The following is a 23,313-nucleotide window of genomic DNA, read 5'->3' as shown; positions in this document are numbered from 1 at the left end:
AACTTTATATATATAACCCGGCGATGGACATAGCCGCTAAACCACCATTAATATTGTTGATGAGTACTTTGCAATTCCTTTCAAAATAAACATGAGTGTAACCTCTAACCCAGCTTTGTTGACTTTTTGCACTGCTTCTAGTGGTGAACTAATTTAGATGAATATATATATATATATGATTAGTATCCTTGAACATATGATTACTCTTTTCGAGTTTATGATTGGAGAGAGTTTTTTTTTTTTTTTTTTTTGGCTCAACATCAACTTTTCATTAACCAAAAGTTACAACCAAATCAAAAGCACATTACATTCACCTCTATAGACTTGGACCAAAACAAATGCAATGGTTGATCAAGTACAACCCTGGAACACTAGGCGGATCCAACGCTACTCAATCGAGAACTATTTTGCATTTTTTAACCAAAGTGAGATAGATAACACTCCACGACTCGGAGTGAAATCATCTCTTAAACCACATAAATTGACCCAATGACACGAAAACAAATACTAACACAGAGGAAGCCTAAGCTACTACTGAAAACAGCTCAAAACCCAGCTATGAGATCCTTATGATCGACGTGTAGAACTTGTCTCAATAGCTTCAACACCCAGAGGCACATTATCAGAAAAGCTTGGTCTCTCCGGCTTTCCCTGTTCCGGTCTTAAACCTAAAACGGACAATACATCCGGCTAATCCGACCAAGATTCATGAAGCTATAATAAGCGGCAAAATAGATGGTTCTCCAAACTAACTATACAATAACCAGAATGCTAATCATCTAAAGATTAGAAATTAAAGCACATATTGCCAAATCATCACCTCACAGTGCAAGTACAAAGTGACAACATCACTTTCGTTCAGTTACTAGACATTCACCACCTTGGTCGGACTGAAAAAAACAAAAGCGACACCACCCCTTGCTGCAGGACACCGCCGTGGCTGATATGAGAGGTAAGATTTGAAGAAGAACCTAAACCCCACCACTGAAGCTCATCGAAGAAAAGCTTCATCCCTCACTGCTCTCCGAAGTCCACAATCCACCGGTTTCGCCACAAACTGCCAGTGACAAAAACAGTAAACGGATTCGCCACAGTTCCACCAGACATGGCCAAGATTCGACGCTGTCCTCCAACGTCTGCATCAGAGCCTTCACCAGCGACCTCCACACAACGGATCTTCGCTTCACACACCGAGGAATCACCGGATCCACCACCTTTGTGAAGCACCCAACCGACAGCGAAAATATAGCAAGGAGCGGGAGACTGGAAAGGAACTACAAAAAAGAAGAAAAACTAAACGGGACGGAGCCCTCTCCGGCGCCGGAAAGGCAATCGGAGAGGCGGATCAAAGTTGGCGGCGGCTTTCTCTCTCGCGGCGATATTAGGGTTTTCGTCTCTTTCTAATGTTGATGTCTTTTTTAGCCTCTTTTCATTTTGATTGGAGAGAGTTACTTGAAGACAATATCTTAAACTGATTTATCTCTTTTGCAAAGTACCATTATTTTTTTGTCAACATAATTTTTTTTGTCTTATTTTCCCCCTTTGGTTTTTCTTAAAGCCTTACATAAATTAGGGCAAACCCTTGAAATTTGGGGTTCTAGGTTTTTGTGTCGGCCGTCATGGAGAAACAGCATAATCAATTCCCCGAGAAGGGTCTCCTAACCATAGAGTCGATACTAGTTGATCTTTTAATCTCAATATTCTCGAGATTGCCGGTGAAATCCATTGCAAGGTGTCGTTGCGTTTCGAAGAAATGGGCTTACATTCTCCGCCATCGAGATTTCACCGACTTGTACCTGAAAATATCGTCGACTCGTCCCCGTCTCTTGCTCAACTTCGAAGTCAACGGTAATCGGTCCTTCTTCTCCGTACCTCAGGACCAGAGCTCGTGTCTTTTAGCTGCCGATCGTCACATGAGCTTTCCCACCGAACAGGTTTTTTATAGGGTTTCAGCTTCTGTCTGCGGATTGGTCGTTGTTTGTGGTGTAGATAGGAATCATCCGTGGATCTATAACCCTAGCACAGGACAATGCATAGCTTTACCCAAGACGAAATCACTAGCACCTCTTATGCATTTCTCTTTTGGATATGATCCGATTGACAAGCTATATATGGTATTGCGCAAGTCTAATGATTTTCGAGTTTTGACATTAGGAACAGGAGAACTAACATGGAGAAAAATTGAATGTTCCATACCCCATTGGTCTGTATCTCGTGGTGAGAAATGCATCAATGGAGTTGTGTATTATATTGCTCATTGCGATGCTACTAGATTTCAAAAACCTTACAAACTAGTTTGCTTTGACATCCGGTTTGAAAAATTCAAGTTTCTTGATGTGGACAGTGAGATTTGGGGATCACTTCTAGTAAATTTCGAGGGTAAATTGGGCATAATCCCTGGTGATGCTTTTTTTTTCAGTGGCGAAACTACAAAGCTTGTGATGTGGGTTCTAGATGATGTCCACAATGAGAAATGGTCGAAGCATATCTACCAGTTTCCGTCCTTGTGGAAGAATCTAGTTGGGGATAACTCGCTAAAAGTTGTAGGGCTGACTGGTACATGTGAAATTGTGTTCTCCCCATCTTATATATATCAGGATGCTTTCTACGTTATCTATTACAATGTGGTGAAGAACACTGTCAGAAGAGCTGAAATCCAATTAGGAGTTGTTCCTGACAGCGGTTTGATGGTGGGTACCTCTGTTGACCATGTAGAAAATATGGAAGTGCTCGGGAGTTCATAGGACTTTATAATGAGCGCTGTTGTGCCTATATGTTAATCAATGACTATGATAATTAATGATTAATTGTTGTAATCTATGTTTGAGCTTATTTTAAACTCTCTTTTTATTTTTGCATGAGCTATCCACTTATCTACTATATTGAACAAAGGACTTGATCCATACGTCCGGTTGAGCCGTTTGAAGAGCCTGGTAAAACCTGGCAACATGTAAGTGTAACGAAGATTATTCTCATTTCTCATGATCCACAAGCCCATCGCATTATATACAATGAAGGTTGGAAGAAGAAAAGTCACGATAACACTTTATTATTCATCGAAAGGATCTCTCGGGAAGAAGAATCGTTACCTTTAAAGATGTAATAGATAAAGTTGATTGTTTACATGTCTTTGGTGTTGTTCTAAAGACATACTTCTTCCGTGTAGATGTGTCGGTGTTGGACTATAATACAATAACAAAATCACTAGAACATAATTAAAACTTGTGAGACAAATTAAAGATGGAAAGTGAAAACTGAAATATATTCGCCAAAGCTCATAGATCTTCAGAAAAACAAAATCTAAACTTTAAACCGTTAATTCGTAAACATTAAATTCTGAACCCAAATTGGTGACCTTAGACTAGTTGAAGAAGATTCTCATAGACGCTTGATAAAAAAATAAATCTAAATTTCTTAACTTTAAATCCATATATAAGTAAACATTAGAAAATTTTAAACCCAAACCTGATTGTTCAGTACTCTGGAATGTTCACCTAGACCAACTACCAGTCCTAGGAAAATTTAGAAACTAGGGCATAAACTTATATGATATTCTGTCATACAATACTACTATATCACTTTGGACCTGAAATCTTCCATAAATCTCAATTTCAATTTCTTGCCAGAGTTGGTGTGGGGATCTCAATGGGTTTACCATATCCCGACGAAGTTTTGATACACAATCTTTATTCTCGGCAATCCCAAATGATCTCTTAATTGAGATAGTCTCGAGATTGCCTGTGGAAGACTTAGCGAGGTTCCGTTGCATGTGGAAGCAATGGGCTTCAGTTCTAAGTCGTCGCCTCACTAACTCCTCCACTAGAAGTCCTCGTATCTTGTTTACTTTCCATCGCAACGGTAAGTGGAAGTGGGTCTTCTTCTCGACACCTTAGCCTCAAAATCCAGACCAGAAATCGTCTCTTTAACACCCGAATATCACATGTGTTTCCCCACCAAAGGGTTTTCCTCTGGGATTTGTCGACCTACCTGTCTTCGGGTTGATATGTAATAAAAATAGGGATTTCATGATATGTAACCCTAGCACAGGAGAGTACACAACCTTACCCTATCCGACATGTATGGAGGCTAAATGAGAACCTTTTTTGGGTATGATCCAGTCGCAAAACAATATACAAGGTATTGTGCGTGCAAGTTCGTAGCGTTTCCTCTATTCAAAAAACCAAGGTTCTGACATTAGGTATGGGTATACTGTCATGGAGAGAGATTGAATGTACACGACCTTAGGAGCCTATAGGTTTTGGGATCTGCATAAATGGGGTTTTGTATTACATAGCTGAGAATAATAGGTTTCGAGATTTCTTGGTAGTTTGCTTTGTCTTGAGCTCTAAGAAGTTCGAGTTTATTACTCCACCACCTATGGAGGAGCTATGGTGTATGATTTCGATCGACTACAAGGGTAAATTAGGTGTGCTTGGTTCGTTTCTATTTGTTTTTTGGAACAGCTAAAAGTATTGAGTTGTGGGTTTTAGATGATGCCGAAGAGTGAAGATGGTCGAGGCATATCTACATAATCCCACCTAATTGGAAGAATTTAGTTGCAGCAGAAACCGGTTTACACGTTGTTGGGATGACTCGTAATGGTGAAATTGTGTTATCTCCATATTTTCCATCGGATCCTTTCTACGTTTTGAGCTACAATGTGGAGAGGAATACAGTCATAAAAGTTGGAATCCAAGGACTTGCATCTCGTAAGGATTCAGAAATTTCACCTTTATATATAGATCATATAGAGAATGTGAACCATATGTAATTAAGTGTTTTAGAACTTCATCAGACTTTACAAATACAGTCCTTATCTCTTCATGTAGTTAGCGATTGTTCTTCTTCATTTTTTTCTTTTCTCGTCAACCCGATTGTAGGTTATTGGATGGTCATAATCCTTTTCCTTCAACATCTCAATTATCTTTCTTCCATCAACATTCAATCATAATTTACTTTTCCTTAACATTTCCTTCGTGCCTTGGAGTCTAAAGTTCATATCGATAGGAAAATATTGGATGAAAGGCAGTGGTGCCTCATACATCTAAAAAGAAAGTAACCATCAATGTGAACAAAATTATGGACATACTGACCCAGTTAGATATGATCACAATCGATCAATATATGTATCAAACATATCATAAATTCATTACTCTGTTTTTTTGGTGTTGTTACATCATCACAAATTTTTTGATATAATCCTGTCAAGTCAGTTGATCCTTCGACAAGTGTAAAAAGAAATTACAAATAGTAAATAAAAAGAAAATTATACAATTAATTACAAATAGTATAAACATATAAAAAACTGTCTGTTGACAAAAAAAAAAAAACTGTATATCAAAGAAGTATATGTTCCATCAATGTGGTAGATTAGAAGATGAAGAACTCAACTTGTATTATATGTTTTTTGAACAATGTGTGAGAGATGTATACACTGTTTCAAATTTGTGGGTTCACTGTCTTTTGGTGCATTATATAATACTTCGGGTACAACTTTCATATTTAGCTTTGTGATAAACTCAAATTAACTTTGAGCCTCTTTAGTCTTAACCATCTTTTTTGGCTGTGATCGGTAGCTATGTGCACTATTTTTCTTTCTATACTTCAATTAGTATACGGACTTTGAATTTATCCTTGCAAGTTGCAATGTAAGGGTCAAATTAGAATTTGGTTCAAGTTTTTTTTTTTAAACTATTCAGCTTAAGTTTGGATTGATAAACTGGTTCAATTTGATACCATTACCCTTATCCTAGGGAGATTTGCATCGAAGGGATATTATATTACAAAGCTACTGATCGTGAGTCTAGAAAAGATACGATAGTTTGCTTTAATGTTAAGCAGGAGACGTTCAGCTTTATTAAGAACAAAGCGTTTTAGTTTCCGACAACTTTAATAAACTACAACGGAAAATTAGGAGGAATTTGTTGTAAATTAAATTTATTTATGGATGAAACAGTCCTCCGTTGATTCTTTCCACATCTCCGCTCTTGTGGGAAGCCACTTTTGTATCGGAATGGTCGCTTGGGGATATTTTGTTTCGGTATTATGTCATATTTTTAAGTTAATTTCATTTTCATTTTTTGCCATATTTGAAAAATTTGTTAGTATATCCTGAATTATTGTTCAAAAAAAAACTAGATTAATAATCTGTTTAAAACAGATGTTTAAATTTAAATTGGTGCTTAAAAAAGACACTTAATTTAAGTAAAAAGAAATATGCTGTAAAAAAGAAAATAAAAATAAAATATGGATGGATGTATAAACTTTTTTTTATAATGTTTATAACAAATAATAATTGCAATTAAATTTCACATATTTTTCTTAATAATTGCACATATTTTTCTTATTAATTTCATATATTTTCCTATTAAAATTAGTAGTTTAATAGATAACTTTCCAAATAGATTTAGTCATATAATTAATTACTTTTGGTTTTATATACTTTTAAAAATATTAATTGCATAAGATTTTATGTGATGAGTTGGATTCAAAATTTATCAAAATTTTAATATTTCTGCAAATCCACTTATATATACACACACAAATACATATATTATATTTATAAAAATTTAAATATATTTCAAGGAGCTATAACAACAGTATGATTTGGTGGTAATATATTAATGAAAACTGTTACCTAATTATAGTTAATAATTTATATTTTTATGTGCCAAATTTGATCATATATGAGTTGGATTCAAAGATTTATTAATTTGATTGTTTTGCAAGATTCATTTCTTATATATATATATATATATATAAAGGTGACAACCAACAGTATGATTGGGTGGTAATATATATTAAAACAAATTTATCACCTAATTATAGCTAATAATCTATGTATACCTAGTAATAAGGTTACTGCAAAAGGAAATAAAAGAAAATAAGATAAGGTTACAAAAGAGATAGGATAAAAATAGTGTTAGGTAGAAGTAAAACACAGAATCAAAAGGTGGCAGTCGTGTCAGTCTAGTAAAATCTTGGACGACCATATATAAACTATAGGTTGTTGTTGTGTTAATTTGTCTATCGGTACTCAATACTTAAAAGTGTTTTCATTTCATTGTTTTTTCATCCAATGTCCGCCAAGAGAAAACGAAAGGAGCACATCTCCAAAGATGAGGCTCACCTAACCAAATCTTCATCGGACGGGTTAGGAGAAAACTCTGGGAAGCTGCCAACTGATGTCCTGGTCGAAATACTCTCCAGACTGCCAGCTGCCAAATCCGTCGCAAGGTCTCGTTGCGTGTCAAAGAACTGGAATTCTCTTCTCCTATTGGGCTAAGTGTTGGGCCTCGGTAGTATATAGAATAACCGACTTTGTATAGTAGCTTGGTTAGCACGTCTAGGGTTCATCAAGTTGTCGAGTCTTGTATATAAAGGCTGCAAAGCACTCGTGAATAACAGACACAAAAACATTCATTCAATCTTTACATGGTATCAGAGCATAGATCCTTCTAATTGATCTAAGCTTCTAAAATTCTTTGAGTTTTTTGTTTCTTTGAGTTCTCTCTTTGTTTCGTTTCGTGTTGGGAAGTTTCTTGTTCGTACGATGGGGGATGACACTAAGAAGATTGTCGAAACCGGCGTGACCGGTGATAAAGGTGTTGTTGTGTCACCTTACTCTGTGTTTGCTTCTGATAATCCAGGGGCGATGATCACCTCGGTGCAACTGAAGGGTGATAATTATAATGAGTGGGCTACGGAGATGTTGAATGCTTTGCAAGCGAAGAGAAAAATGGGTTTCATTGACGGGACTCTGAAAAAGCCGTGTGAGGGACATGCGGATCTCGAGTCGTGGTTGAGTGTGAACTCAATGATAGTCGGATGGTTGAGGACATCTATTGAGCCTCGTGTAAGATCGACGGTGACGTTTATCAATGATGCTCACAAGTTGTGGGAAAATTTGAGGGAACGGTTCTCAGTTGGGAACAAGGTGCGCGTTCATCAGTTGATAGCTAAACTGGCGGCGTGTAAACAAGATGGGCAAGCGGTGATTGACTATTATGGAAGACTTGCTAAGATGTGGGAAGAACTCCAAACCTATCGACCTCTACCGGCGTGTACATGTGGAGCAGCGGCTGCTTATGAAAAGGAGAGAGACGAAGAACGAGTTCATCAGTTCGTGATGGGGCTGGATGAGTCAAGGTTTGGGCATGTCGTGACTGCCATCATTGAAGCGGACGTGTTACCAGATCTTGGAAAGGCGTATAGCAAAGTTATTCGAGAAGAAGATAGACTAAACTCCGCTAAAGCACGTGAACAACAACATGAAGCTGTTGGGTTTGTGACTCGCCTAGAGCAAGGAAACGGTGAATCAAGTGGAACTCGTCGTGAGTCTCGTGATGGAGGTAATTTTGGAGACCAAGGCTCTAGTGGAAACAGAGGGCGTGATAGACTCTGTTCTAACTGTGGTAGAGCTGGGCATGAAAAGAACTCTTGTTGGCAGATTGTGGGTTATCCTGAATGGTTTTCAGAGAGAGGCGGTAGAGGTGGACGTGGTCAATCACGAGGAGGTGGTCGCAGTGGTTATTTTGGTGGTCGAGGAAGAGGTCAAGTGAATGTTGCGTACGCAACAAGCCCAAATCCTAACGCAGTCTCCGCGGACCTAACTCCAGAACAAATGTTACATGCACTCTCGCAGCTCCTTAAAGACAAATCAAATGGTGGGAGTGACAAACTAATCGGTAAGAAATACGGTGATGTGATCCTTGATACAGGAGCTTCACACCACATGACGGGAGATTTGTCGGTGCTTTCAAATCTCAAAAACACTTCTCCATATACCATTGGTTTTGCAGATGGAAGTGTGACATTGTCAAAACAAACAGGCGTGTTTCGTTTGTCAGATCGTATTAGCTTATACAATGTGTTATATGTACCTGACTTGAATTGCACGTTAGTATCGGTTTCAAAACTTTTGAAGCATTCTAACTGTTTTGCCTTTTTCACCGATGCGGTGTGTGTTTTACAGAACCGGTTTTCGAGGACGCTGATTGGAGCCGGGAAAGAACGTGATGGAGTTTATTATTTTACGGATGTGCAAGCTGCTCGAGTAAACAAGACAGTTCGGAAAGTTGATGGAGCTTTGTGGCATCAGCGGTTAGGACATCCTTCGTTTTCAGTTTTATCTACTATGCCTTTGTTTTCCGGTGTTTCTGTTTCTGCTAGTCCAAGTCCATGTGAGACATGTTTTCGGGCTAAGCAAACTAGAGAGATGTTTTCTGCTAGTATTAATAAAACAAGCGAGTGTTTTTCTTTAATTCATGTTGATGTTTGGGGTCCGTATCATATTAAAGCCTCCAATGGCGCAGCTTATTTTTTGACAATCTTGGATGATTTTTCCCGAAGTGTGTGGACATTTTTGTTGTTAGAAAAATCAGAGGTTAAGAGTGTTCTTCAAAACTTTTGTGCCTATTCGGAAAAACAATTTGGGAAGGCAGTTAAAATGGTTAGGAGTGATAATGGAACAGAGTTTCTTTGTTTGTCATCTTTCTTTAGGGGAAAAGGTATAGTGCATCAAACGACTTGTGTGGGAACACCGCAACAGAATGGTAGAGTGGAAAGAAAGCATCGTCATCTCCTCAATGTCGCAAGATCCTTATTATTTCAAGCTCACTTGCCTACAAAATTTTGGGGAGAAGCAGTCTTAACTGCAGCACATGTTATCAATTTGACGCCAACAAAACTGCTTCATAATAAATGTCCGCATGAGGTGTTATTTGGACAACAACCGGTGTATGATGATTTGCGGGTGTTCGGTTCATTGTGTTATGCACATAAGCAGATTAGGGACAAAGACAAGTTTGTTCCTCGTAGTAGAAAGTGTGTGTTTGTGGGGTATCCGTACGGTAAGAAAGGTTGGAAATTATATGATTTGGAAACCAATGAATTTTTTGTCTCTCGTGACGTGATATTTAAGGAGGATGAATTTCCTTTCTCTGCTCGGCCAGAACTAGAGTTGCCTCGTGATGTTATATTTGAAACATGTGATACTGATTGGTTAGTCGATGAGTCAGCAACTATTGGAATCAGGGGGAGTGTTAGTAACTCCGAAAACAGGGGGAGTACCCATGATAGTGGTTTGGTTAGTAATGTTGTTGAACCAGAAGTAGAAGAAGTTAGTCCAGCCGAGCTTGATGGTGCCATTCTCGAAGTTGGAACTATTTTACCGTCTAGTTCCTTGACGGTTGTTGACGGTTCTACTGACTGGAACTCTGTTGTCTTGCAGCCCGAATCTGACATGGGACAGGGCAAACGTACAAAGATACCGTCTGTTTGGTTGAAAGATTATGTGTTATACAACGCAGTGGCAAGTAACTCCTCTAATCACGTTCTTCCCGATCTCTCCACCAGCGATTCTCATGACACGGTCCAAGGTACATCTCTTTATCCCCTCACTGATTTTATCACTGACGCCCGGTTTTCACCTCGGCATCAGGCGTTTCTTGCAGCGGTTAGTGCATCGGTTGAGCCTCGTAGTTTTAAAGAGGCTATCAAAGACAAGCGTTGGACGAACGCTATGGGTAAAGAGGTTGGAGCTCTTGAAGAAACAAAAACATTTAGTTTCGCAGATTTGCCTCCCGGGAAGATTGCCCTTGATACAATGTGGGTTTATAAAATCAAGTATCACTCCAACGGGAGTATTGAACGTTATAAGGCAAGACTTGTGGTGTTGGGAAATCAACAAGTTGCTGGTAAAGATTTTGCTGAAACTTTTGCACCGGTTGTCAAAATGACAATGGTGAGAGCCTTGTTACGTCTTGTGGCTGCAAATAATTGGGAAGTGCATCAAATGGATGTGCACAACGCTTTTCTTCATGGTGATCTTCGCGAAGAGGTGTATATCAAGCTTCCGCAAGGTTTTACATCTTCATCTCCAAATAAAGTACTTCGCTTACACAAATCTCTTTACGGATTACGATAAGCTCCGAGATGTTGGTATGAGAAGCTATCTACAGCTCTCGCAAAGGCTGGTTTTGTCCAGTCTTATTCTGACTACTCTTTGTTTTCCTACACACGTGGGAGTGTAGAGATTCGGGTCTTAGTTTATGTTAATGATCTTGTTGTTTGTGGTAATGATAGTGAGGCCATTCGCAAATTTAAGACATATCTTGGGGATTGTTTTCGTATGAAAGATTTGGGAAAACTTAAATATTTTCTCGGCATTGGGATTGCCCGAAATGAAGAAGGTTTTATGTTGACACAAAGGAAATATGCGTTGGATATTGTAAGTGAAACAGGGTTGTTGGGTTCATGGCCTGCTGTTACACCAATGGAACAAAACCATCACTTAGCTTCGGATACTAGTCCTCTCATTCCGGAGCCAGCATCGTATCGAAGACTAGTCGGTCGTCTTATTTATCTTTCCAACACTCGACCTGATCTTTCAAATTCTGTTCACATCTTGTCACAATTTATGCAAAAGCCGCGGGAAAGGCATATGGATGCTGCATTACGTGTAGTCTCGTATCTTAAAGGAACAGCAGGGCAAGGTATTTTACTTAGTTCTCGTTCAGACTTGCAACTCTCTGTTTATTGTGATGCCAATTGGGGTACATGTCCGCTATCTCGTTGTTCTTTAACCGCCTATGTTGCGTTGCTTGGTGGTTCTCCTATCTCTTGGAAGACTAAGAAACAAAAAGTGGTGTCACAATCGTCTTGTGAAGCTGAGTATCATGCAATGTCCATTGCCACACGTGAGATAATGTGGTTACGACAACTTCTTAAAGATTTGGGTTTTCCACCAAACGGACCTTCTCGTCTCTTTTGTGACAGTAAGTCTGCTCTTTATATTGCTGCTAATCCCGTTTTTCATGAAAAAACAAAGCATATCGAGATCGATTGTCGTCGGGTACGTGATGCCATCAAGAGTGGAGTTCTTACAACTGCACACATCGGTACTAAGGAGCAATTGGCAGATCTTTTGACTAAAGCATTGGGGAAAGTTCAGTTTAGTAATCTAATGTCCAAGTTGGGCGTTTGTAATTTTCACGCTCCACCTTGAGGGGGAGTATTGGGCTAAGTGTTGGGCCTCGGTAGTATATAGAATAACCGACTTTGTATAGTAGCTTGGTCAGCACGTCTAGGGTTCATCAAGTTGTCGAGTCTTGTATATAAAGGCCGCAAGGCACTCGTGAATAACAGACACAAAAACATTCATTCAATCTTTACATCTCCGCACCCCATATGTCACCAACAAGTTCCTGACGAGGTCTTCTGCTCGGCCACGTCTCCTTCACTTTTCAAGCTGAGGGTAAGTGGTCTTTCTTCTCTTCACCTGAGTACGTGATTTCAGACAACAATTCAAATCTTGTAGTTGTCGAGAGTCATATGGGTGTCCTTAAAGATTACACCTTTCGAGTTTGTGTCCCTGTTTGTGGATTGCTGTGTACAAAAGATGAATGGGTTGTAAGTGGTAGGAGGGATGCAAGGATGATGATATGTGTAACGCCCGCGTCCCGCGATCCTAAAGAGGGGCAATTTGTTTTAAGGAAATCAATAGGTAAATGAGCTCAAGTAGCTAAGCTACTAGCTCAACCAGCTGGAATATGAGCTTAACAAGCTCTGCGAGCTCGATGAACAAGTTAAGTCAGCTGCGGCCAGCTGCGGACAGCTCTCGGACAGCTCGACCAGCTGCCAGGAAGCTCGACCGAGCTCGACCAGCTGGACAGTAGTGGACAGTGAACGAGTCAGCTGGGTGCTGGGAGCTCGGTCATGGGACGCGGTGACGAACGGGTATGGACGAACAGTCATGACCGAACAGGCACGACCGAATAGGCACGACCGGACAGGCGTGACCGAACAGGTGTCGTGACCGAATAGGCACAACCGAACAGGCGTGCCCGAAGAGGCATGACCGAACCGACACGGACGATCGGTCATGGCCGAACAGGCACGGCCGGACAGGTACGGCCGAACGTGTGCGAGCGAACGTACATGATCGAAGGGTCTCGTCGGACAGGTACCTTTTGGGACCTAGACTTCGGCCAGAACCCTATAAATAGAGGGCGTTGCCTTCATTTCTACACCACCATCGTCCATCCATCGTCCATCAAGTCCGAAGTAGAAAAGGGGGTGCGGCTCGGCGAGTATTCTCGTCCGAACTGATGCGCACGCTACCTCTCTATCAACGGTATGATGAGACGAGCGACGGGTCGACAATTGGTTCGAGCCGATCGAAGGATTAGCGGCAGTTCGGACATGGAGTCGGACTGATCGCAGGACGATCGACGGTTCGATCGTAGCATCGGGCCGATCGAAAGGGGCATCGACGATCCATGTCCAATGGACGGATCGATCGAGGATTGACCGGTGATTCGATCGCTAGTCGGATCGGGCAATCTAAGGATCGACGATACGAGCCGTAGGTCGGATGGATCGGTCGGGTGGTCGACGAGTCAGTCGGAAGTATCGGCTCGGTCTGTGGATTGGCGATTCGATTATGGCGTCGGATCGTTGGATCGGACCAGGCTCTGATACCAAGACCGGCAAGTCGACTGAGGTAATACGGTATGACCGATAGGTCAATGGACGGTACATCCGGTACAAGCTTCGGAAAGACGAGTGGTTCGGGAAGCCGATAGAGCAACCGTTCACCGTGAACCGAAGGGACTATAAGTCCCTATCCCTAATATGTGCAAAGCCAGTGGGGTTGGTTGGTTGTATGGCTAAGCACAAGGGATGGTCAGGGTAAAGTTATATTCCGCTGCGTATAAAGGTCTACAAAGCAAAGCCGCGAGCCAAAGCTAAGTGAACGGGTTAAAGGATATTCGGCTGGGAATAGGGCCGAATGGAAGCCATGGCCGCTGACGATGGGACGTCCGGGTCGGGGTCTTTCAAGTAGGTATCAGAGCATGCGCGATCTTGTGAGGACGTATGCGATTATGCTATGTGTTCGGACGAAATGGAAATCTCTGATAAGACCGACAACATGCTTGGGAACGGGAATGTGTTCGCCAAGATGAGCTCGTGAATCGAGCGATTGTTCAAAACGTCGAACACATAGCATATCGACCAGAAGGTCGGGAATTGTGACCGCGTCTGGGAAGGACGGGTTGGGAAACATCGGCCAGAAGGTTGGAAAATATCGACCAGATTGTCGGGAATTGTGACCGCGTCCGGGAAGGACGGGTTGGGAAACATTAACCAGAAGGTCGGGAATTGTGACCGCGTCTGGGAAGGACGGGTCGGGAAACATCGGCCAGAAGGTCGGGAAATATTGACCAAAAGGTCGGGAATTATGTCCGCGTCCAGGAAGGACCACGGACAGGAAACATCGACCAGAAGGTCGGGACACAACGACCAGAAGGTCGAGAAGTTTCTACACCCACCGAATTCGAGGACGAATTCATTTTAAGGGGGGTAGACTTGTAACGCCCGCGTCCCGCGATCCTAAAGAGGGGCAATTTGTTTTAAGGAAATCAATAGGTAAATGAGCTCAAGTAGCTAAGCTACTAGCTCAACCAGCTGGAATATGAGCTTAACGAGCTCCGCGAGCTCAATGAACAAGTTAAGTCAGCTGCGGCCAGCTGCGGACGGCTCTCGGACAGCTCGACCAGCTGCCAGGAAGCTCGACCGAGCTCGACCAGCTGGACAGTAGTGGACAGTGAAAGAGTCAGCTGGGTGCTGGGAGCTCGGTCATGGGACGCGGTGACGAACGGGTATGGACGAACAGTCGTGACCGAACAGACACGACCGAATAGGCACGACCGGACAGGCGTGACCGAACAGGTGTCGTGACCGAATAGGCACGACCGAACAGGCGTGACCGAAGAGGCATGACCGAACCGACACGGACGATCGGTCATGGCCGAACAGGCACGGCCGGACAGGTACGGCCGAACGTGTGCGAGCGAACGTACACGATCAAAGGGTCTCGTCGGACAGGTACCTTTTGGGACCTAGACTTCGGCCAGAACCCTATAAATAGAGGGCGTTGCCTTCATTTCTACACCACCATCGTCCATCCATCGTCCATCAAGTCCGAAGTAGAAAAGGGGGTGCGGCTCGGCGAGTATTCTCGTCCGAACTGATGCGCACGCTACCTCTCTATCAACGGTACGATGAGACGAGCGACGGGTCGACAATTGGGTCGAGCCGATCAAAGGATTAGCGGCAGTTCGGACATGGAGTCGGACTGATCGCAGGACGATCGACGGTTCGATCGTAGCATCGGACCGATCGAAAGGGGCATCGACGATCCGTGTCCAATGGACGGATCGATCGAGGATTGACCGGTGATTCGATCGCTAGTCGGATCGGGCGATCTAAGGATCGACGATACGAGCCGTAGGTCGAATGGATCGGTCGGGTGGTCGACGAGTCAGTCGGAAGTATCGGCTCGGTCTGTGGATTGGCGATTCGATTATGGGGTCAGATCGTTGGATCGGACCAGGCTCTGATACCAAGACCGGCAAGTCGACTGAGGTAATACGGTATGACCGATAGGTCAATGGACGGTACGTCCGGTACAAGCTTCGGAAAGACGAGTGGTTCGGGAAGCCGATAGAGCAACCGTTCACCGAGAACCGAAGGGACTATAAGTCCCCATCTCTAATATGTGCAAAGCCAGTGGGGTTGGTTGGTTGTATGGCTAAGCACAAGGGATGGTCAGGGTAAAGTTATATTCCGCTGCGTAAAAAGGTCCACAAAGCAAAGCTGCGAGCCAAAGCTAAGTGGACGGGTTAAAGGATATTCGGCCGGGAATAAGGCCGAATGGAAGTCGTGGCCGCGGACGATGGGACGTCCGGGTCGGAGTCTTTCAATATGTAACCCTAGCACAGGACAGTTCAAATCCTTACCCAAAGTGAGATCGAGGAGGGGTCAGGTTATAACCTATCTTGGGTATGATCCAATCGGAATACAATATAAGGTTTTGTGCATGACAATTTGTGAACGGCCATATTCGTCTAAAGCGGAAGAGTATCAAGTTCTCACACTAGGAATGGGCAGACTGAAATGGAGAATGATTGAATGTTCTGTAGAACATTACCCTTACCGTTATCCTAGGGAAATTTGCATTGAAGGGATATTATATTACATAGCTACTGATCGTGAGTCTAAAAGAGATATGATAGTTTGCTTTAATGTTAAGAAGGAGACGTTCAGCTTTATTAAGAACACAGAGTTTGGGTATCCGACAACTTTAATGAACTACAAGGGAAAATGAGGAGGAATTTGTTGTCAATCACATTTATTTATGGATGGAAGAGTTCAAAGCTTTGAGTTCTGGTCTATAGATGACACTGAAGAACATACATGGTCAAGGCATATTTACATATTGCCACCTATGTGGAAGGAGCTAGTTGCGGAGACTAAAGTTTACATTGTTGGGATGGTTAATGGAACAAGTGAAGTTGTGTTTTCTCCACTTGTCTTGTCCAATCCGTTCTACATTTTTCACTTGGATATGGAGAGGAACTCTATTAAAAGAGTTGGAATTCAAGGGCTTGGACCTCATAAAGGTCAACACATTTACACCTTCTTAAACCATGTCGAAAATGTGAATCTTATTATGTAATGTTAATTTAAATTTCGTAAGATCAGTGCTTTTATTTTCCTTTTCAATTTATCTCATAAGTACAATATCATGGACTCTTAGACAGTCTATGCTTGTTGTTTCCCATTGATCAGTTATTATGACTATATTATAATTACTCTGGTGTACCTTCATCTTTGTTTGGTTACTCCGTCACTGTGTCCATCAGTCCATGCATGCTCTTGTTTACATTAAACAACACTAGCTAGCTCGGAGCATTATTGTTCTAATTAAGTTTTATCTGTTGTTTTGACTTTAAATACTATCTATCGGGAATCAAACCCTGCTACTTTACATTTTCCTCCGCACACCGAAGCCTCCTTTTTAAAATGGACATATATTATGCTCCACCATGTCTCGGTTAACAGTATTCAAACCTTTTTTATCATGAGATCTTCGTGATATCTACTATATATGTTGAACAAAGAATTTAATCCAATGTGCGGTTGAACTTGAACCATTTTAAGAACTTGGTATACCTGCGAGCATGTAACAAAGATGATTCTCACGATCCTCAAGCCCATCGCATTATACACAGTGACAGTGAAGAAGAAGGAAATTAGTCATCACGATAACACTTTATTTTATATTCTCACGAATCATTACTTTTAAAGATGTAATAAATAAAGCTGCTTGTTTACTTGTCGTTGGTGTTGTTCTAAAGATGGCATGTTATGTTAACATGTAGATGTGTCGGTGTTGGACTATAAATATACAATAACAAAATGACTAGAACAGAATTAAACTTTGTGAGACATAAACATCTCAACTACATATGGAAACTGAAAATTGAAAGATACTAGGGCATAAACATCTCAACTACATATACGTGTTACTCTCTTCAATTAAATGTAGGGATCATTTGCTCTCCCCTGCAAGCTCTCTTCAGAAGTGTGGAAATACCTGTTACGTCTAGGCATACCTCACTTCACCTTCGTGAACTGGTTGGTTTTTTGTAATTGGCTGACTTCATCATCCTCTTCTGATAAAAGAATTAAACTCCTTAACCAAATAGTGATCCGGAAGATAGCCTCAAGCCATAGCGTACCACTTATGGAAGCAGTGAAACAATGTTCTTCACAACCACCTAGTACTGTCTCACCAAGCCACTTTCAAGCTGATTGACAAAGAGACCCGAAATGTAATCTCTGCGCGTAAACAAAGGAAGCATATTTTGGCAACTTAATGCAACTTTGGAGTAGATGATTTCACAATTATCACTGATGTGTTTTCTAAAATTTGTCTCCTTGTTTTTATTATTTTCTTGTAAGGTTTCAAAAGCCATATGTATAACTCCTAAACTTTTCATTTCTAACGATATATACAATTATATCAAAAAGAATAAAAATATTAGTGAGCCAAGCCACTGTCATATCTACTACTAGTAGAAACTAGAATTAAGAAAGAAACATCCGTCTGTATAACCAAACATTCGTCTCATTTGCGGGTCCTTTTGGTATCGTTGACAGATTCACAGAAGCAGAAGAGATTGTCAGCTCGATTCAAAAGAAAACGTTACATGAATCTTTACCCACTCTGGTTTGGTTTACTCACATCACATGTAACCTCCATCACCTAATTTTCTGATCATAGTAGCTCTATGAATTTCAATGGGCTTTATAACTTTCATACCTTGGTAAAATGTAACTAAACGTTTCATTATTTTGGTAGTTCACATTTACATAAAAATAAAATAAAAATGCAAAGAGAAACGATACCCAAATTTTAAATTAAATCTAGGCCATGAAATTTTATTTCCATCAAATAATCATCTTATAATATAATATATTCTTAGGGGGGTGTATTCAACTTGACATTTTAAGTGATTTGTGTGAAATTTACAAATTATATGTTATTCAATCATGAATTTTAAAAAGTCTATTAAAATCCACTGTTATTGAACTGATGATTTAAAAATCTACTTTAAAATCAATTAAAATCAATTGTTATTGAACTGATGATTTAAAAATCTACTTTAAAATCCACTGTTATTCAAAACAGTTTTGTGGATTAGGATTTTAATAATTTTTAGGATTCCGAAGGATTCTGGAGGATTTGTTTAGTTAAAAATACAGAAATCCAAATCTCATGGTTTTAGGTGGGATTTGAAAGAATTTTACAGAAAATCATATGAATTTCTCTAAAATCTATCAAAATTCTAAATTTCTTAAATCTCATCAAATTCTTCAAAATCATGGTTTGAATACACCCCCCTTAATATATTGATTGCTTTAGACAAATATTAGTTGGATTAATGTAATTTAAAATAATTGTCACTATTATTTTATTTTGATTTAGTAATTAACTTATATGATCATCTATGTTAGTCAATAGTCAATATACCAATTACTCTGAACCTAAAATCTTCCTCAAATCATTTAAAGAAAATCTTATTCCTTTTTATCTTGGATATCTTTCCACATAATTTCAGTTTCTTGCCTACTATTTTTTTTTCTTTTTAAAACAATTTATCTCCTCAAGAGTTAGAGGCTTAATTAGAGTCAGAGTCGCTGTGGAGTGCCTGAATTTCAATGGGTTTAACCATATCCCGACAAAGTAAAACACCATCTTTCTTCTCACCTATCTCACATGATCTCTTGCTTGAGATAGTCTCTAGATTGTCAGTGGAAGACTTAGCGAGGTGCCGTTGCGTGTCGAAGCAATGGGCTTCAGTTCTCAGACGTCGCCTCACCAACTCCTCGACTAGTCCTCGTCTCTTGTTCACCTTCCATCTCAACGATAAGTGGGTCTTCTTCTCGGCACCCCAACCTCAAAATCCAGACCAGAACTCGTCTCTTTTAACTGCCGAATATCACATGTGTTTCCCCACCAAAGATTGTTCCTTTGGCATTTGTCCACCTGTCTGCGGGCTGATATGTAATAGAGATAGGGGTTTCATGGTATGTAACCCTAGCACAGGAGAGTACAAAAGCTTACCCAATCCAACATGGATGAAAGCTGAATTGAGAACCTTTTTTGGGTTTGATCCAGTCGCAAAACAATACAAGGTATTGTGCGTGCACTTTTGTAGAAACCCAAAACCCTCTATTCAAAAAGCTAAGGTTCTAACATTAGGTATAGGTACACTGTCATGGAGAAAGATTTTATGTTCCCGACCTTATGATTCTATAGGGCGTTTTGGGATTTGCATAAGTGGAGTTTTGTATTATGGAGCTCTTAGGAGTAGGTTTCAAAATTTCATGATAGTTTGCTTTGTCTTGAGCTCTGAGAAGTTCGAGTTTATTAGTCCACCGCCTATGAAGGAACTACTATGGCATACACATCTGATCAATTACAAGGGTAAATTAGGTGTGCTTGATCCGATGCTAGTTTTTGGAACAACTGAAAGTATTGAGTTGTGGGTTTTAGATGACGCCGAAGAAGGGAGATGGTCGAGGCATATTTACATATTCCCGCCTATTTGGAAGGATTTAGTTGCGACAGAGGACATATTTCGTGTTGATGGGATGAATTGTAATGGTGACATTGTGTTGTCTTCATATAGTCCATCCGATCCTTTCTACGTTTTGATCTACAATGTGGAAAGGAATACAGTCACAAAATTTACAATCCAAGGGTTTGGATCTCGTAAGGGTTCAGGGATTTCAACTTTTATAGACCATATAGAGAATCTGAACCCTATCCCTATGTAACTGTTTAAGAACTTCATAAGACTTCACAAATACCGTCCTTATCTCTTCATGCTTGTCCATTATATTGTTCAGTTTTATTTTGTTTTGTTTTTTCTTTTTGGTTTTTGTCAACATTGATTGTAGGGGTATACCCTATCCCTATGCAGTTGGATGATTAATTATTTTATGTTTAGTTTGGTATGGTTAAGTTAAGACAGTCACTCCTTTTGACTTTTTCTTGTTACATCATCATAACATTTTTTTTTTATCTTATTAATTTTCAAATGATGAAAATCGATCAATTTTAACTACATGTAACACATATGATGAACATCTATACGGAAGACATGTAATTCTCTTCGCAACCCTTAAAATCTCTCTAAACAAACACATACAATACTTTGTTGAGCCATCTTTTTTGGTCTCGTGTGAACAAACATTCTCCTTACCCGTTTTGACCCTTTTCCACCCTCTTTAGAAAATTCTAATTCTGTAACCTATATTTATTAGAAATAACCAAAGTAACCTATCAAGTTTAAAAAATTACAGCACAGATTTTTACGATATTACCTTTCTACATATTATTTATTTTCTTCTTAACTACATAACTAATAAATATTTTAAAATTATCCTTTAAAATATTAAATATTCAGAATTATTATTTAACAAAAATAAAAAAGATATAGTAAATTAAAATAATTTCCAGAATTTTGAAACAAAAATCCTTTAATGAACAAATAATATGGAAAAGAAAATAATTAAAAAGAAAATGAATATTTTGGAATTAGAAAAAGTCAATAGTTACTTATCTTCAACCCATATGGCTATATCCACTTTTCAACTTTAACAATATTAACTATATTTGTGTATGTTCGGCAGACTTCTAAAATGAAATCATCAGACTTATATTTAGTCAGCTGAAAGTGATAGACACTCATCGTGTTTGCATATTTTAAACAGATTTGTTAAGTTTTTCCATCAGACTTATATTTAGTCTATGGATATTTTGCAGACTAACCAAAAATCTGTGTATGTTCGGCCGACTTCTAAAATGAAAATCATCAAACTTACATTTAGTCTGTTGAAATTGATAGACATGCATAAAGTCTGCGTAATTTTAATAGATTTCTTAGGTTCTTCTAACAGACTTTTATTTAATCTGCAAATATTTGGCAGACTAACAAAAAAATCTGCATATTTTTTGGCAGACTTCTTAAATTTAAGCATTAGACTTACATTTAGTCTGCTGAAAATGATACACATGCATAAAATCTGCATATTTTTAACAGATTTCTTAGATTCTTCTAGTAGACTTTTATTTAGTCTGCAGACATTTGGCAGAATAACAAAAACATCTGCGTATTTTCGGTAGACTTCTTAAATTAAATCACTAGACTTACATTTAGTCTGCTGACAGTGATAGACATGCATAAAATCTGCAGATTTTTTTTTTGTTTTTCCAGCAGACTTATATTTAGTCTAAGAACATTTGGGAGACTTGCAGAAAGTGTGCATAATTTTAACCGACTCTATCGAACAATCTTTCACCATAAAATTCTTACGCTGATTAGCCTTTTGATCTGTTAGATTCTGTTGGAACTAAGTCGGAAGATAAATGCGAACAAGTCATAAATTTTTTGGTTTTAAGAACTGGAAGAAGATAAAGAAAAAAAGAAAAAAAAAACTAAACAAAGAACAAGGATTTTAGATGGAGAAATTAAAATAAGCTTTCTTCTTGTAAAGGTATGGGAGAGAAGAGTATAATGTGTTTACTATTAAAAGTCAATAACATAATAATAGTTAGATTATAGTTTTGGAATTAATTTTAAATTAACTTGAATTTAATTTTTAAATGATTTAAAGAGAAATTAATACCAATTATTTATTTATTTTTAAAAACCAAATTTTAATAAGGGTATATTTGGAATTAAAAAATCTGGACATAAAATGTGAGTTATCTAGGAAATAAAAAAATAAATGGGTTATCAGAGTTATTTCTTATAATAAGGAGGTTATCCTGGGTAAATTTCTCTTTAAAAAAATCATCTGAAATTCTGTGTTATTCAATTTGAAATTTATAAAAATCATTTAAAATCATTCACAATCTTATTATTCAATAACTAATGTATAAATTTCAATTCAAATCTACTGTTATTCAAAATATCACAATTTTTTTAAAAAGCTACAGTCGTGATGATAAAGGTGAGTTATGATGATATTTAAACAACAAAATACACAAATATACTTCTAAGTTCTAATAGTCGTCAATAAAAAACAGAGTTGTGAATAAAAACACAGAGTATAAAACACACATGTGAAGCCAAAATAATAAAAAAGAGAACAAAGCTGTGTCATTCCCACTTAGTGGAGACTGTCGAGTACGTGTCCAATCAACAACTTCAATATAATGACCAAGATCCAAGAAATTGAAAACCAAGTTTCAAATGACCACCACCAAACAGTCGTGAATCAAAAACAGAGTATAAAAAAGAACATGTGAAGCGGAGATAATAAAAAAGAGAACTTCAATATGTCATTCCCACTGAGTTGAGAGATTGCCGAGTCATGATGTCTCCTCCCAATCAACCAACAACTTCAATATGTAATACATCCAAACTCTATATAATTTAAATAATTAAGGTTAGCCCTTACAATTCACATTTCAAAATAACAAATGAAACATCTTGGTTATTAACAACAATTTTGCTCAAAAAACAAAAAATTTGCAAGGAAATAATAAGGGGGTTTAGAAAGTAAAAATTTCAAGTTGTGTGTGTAATTGTCCAAAAAACAAAAAAAGGTTGTGTGTGTATTTGGGACATGACATCCTCAGTCCTAACTCCTAACTTTTCTCTATGCCACAAAATGGTATTTCACGTTCCCAATTTTAAATATAATAACCAATCCTCCCAAAACCTAAATTCTAACCCTATCGAAATAAAATAAAGAGCACGCACGCAAACCCTAAACTTCCGCTTCAGGCAGAAGAGCATTTGGGTTAAAGCCTTAAAGGTTAGGTCATTGTTTCTCTTCTGACTTGTACAAGTTTTGTTATTCTGTTTCATCTGAAGTTCAAATTATGAATCTATGCGCTCTGTTGGTGTGTTTGTAGATCCTTCGTGGGACGCGAGATAGCTATAA

At 39.1% G+C, this 23,313-nt stretch overlaps 1 protein-coding gene and 3 pseudogenes across 1 annotated transcript; all 4 read left to right on the top strand.

Moving 5' to 3' along the window:
• The first annotated feature begins 1,563 nt into the window (after positions 1–1,563).
• Positions 1,564–2,844, top strand: LOC104715468 (F-box protein DOR pseudogene; annotated as a pseudogene).
• A 3,937-nt stretch (positions 2,845–6,781) lies between these two features.
• LOC109126450 (F-box protein At3g49450-like) lies at positions 6,782–16,534 on the top strand (annotated as a pseudogene).
• LOC147938798 (uncharacterized) lies at positions 7,257–9,263 on the top strand. Its single transcript, XM_087467634.1, has 2 exons — positions 7,257–8,687; positions 8,975–9,263. Exons 1-2 carry the CDS (start codon positions 7,553–7,555, stop codon positions 9,016–9,018), a joined length of 1,179 nt encoding a protein of 392 aa, XP_087323760.1. The 5' UTR covers positions 7,257–7,552; the 3' UTR covers positions 9,019–9,263.
• Positions 16,535–19,071: 2,537 nt separating the features above from the next.
• On the top strand, positions 19,072–20,193 carry LOC104715467 (F-box protein At3g49450 pseudogene; annotated as a pseudogene).
• Positions 20,194–23,313: the final 3,120 nt, after the last annotated feature.

This window comes from Camelina sativa, chromosome 9, assembly GCF_030686135.1.
Source record: "Camelina sativa cultivar CO46 ecotype springtype chromosome 9, ASM3068613v1".
Taxonomy (NCBI): Eukaryota; Viridiplantae; Streptophyta; class Magnoliopsida; order Brassicales; family Brassicaceae; genus Camelina; species Camelina sativa.
Note: the sequence above shows the minus strand (reverse complement) of the source record. Positions and strands in the feature narration are given on the sequence as shown.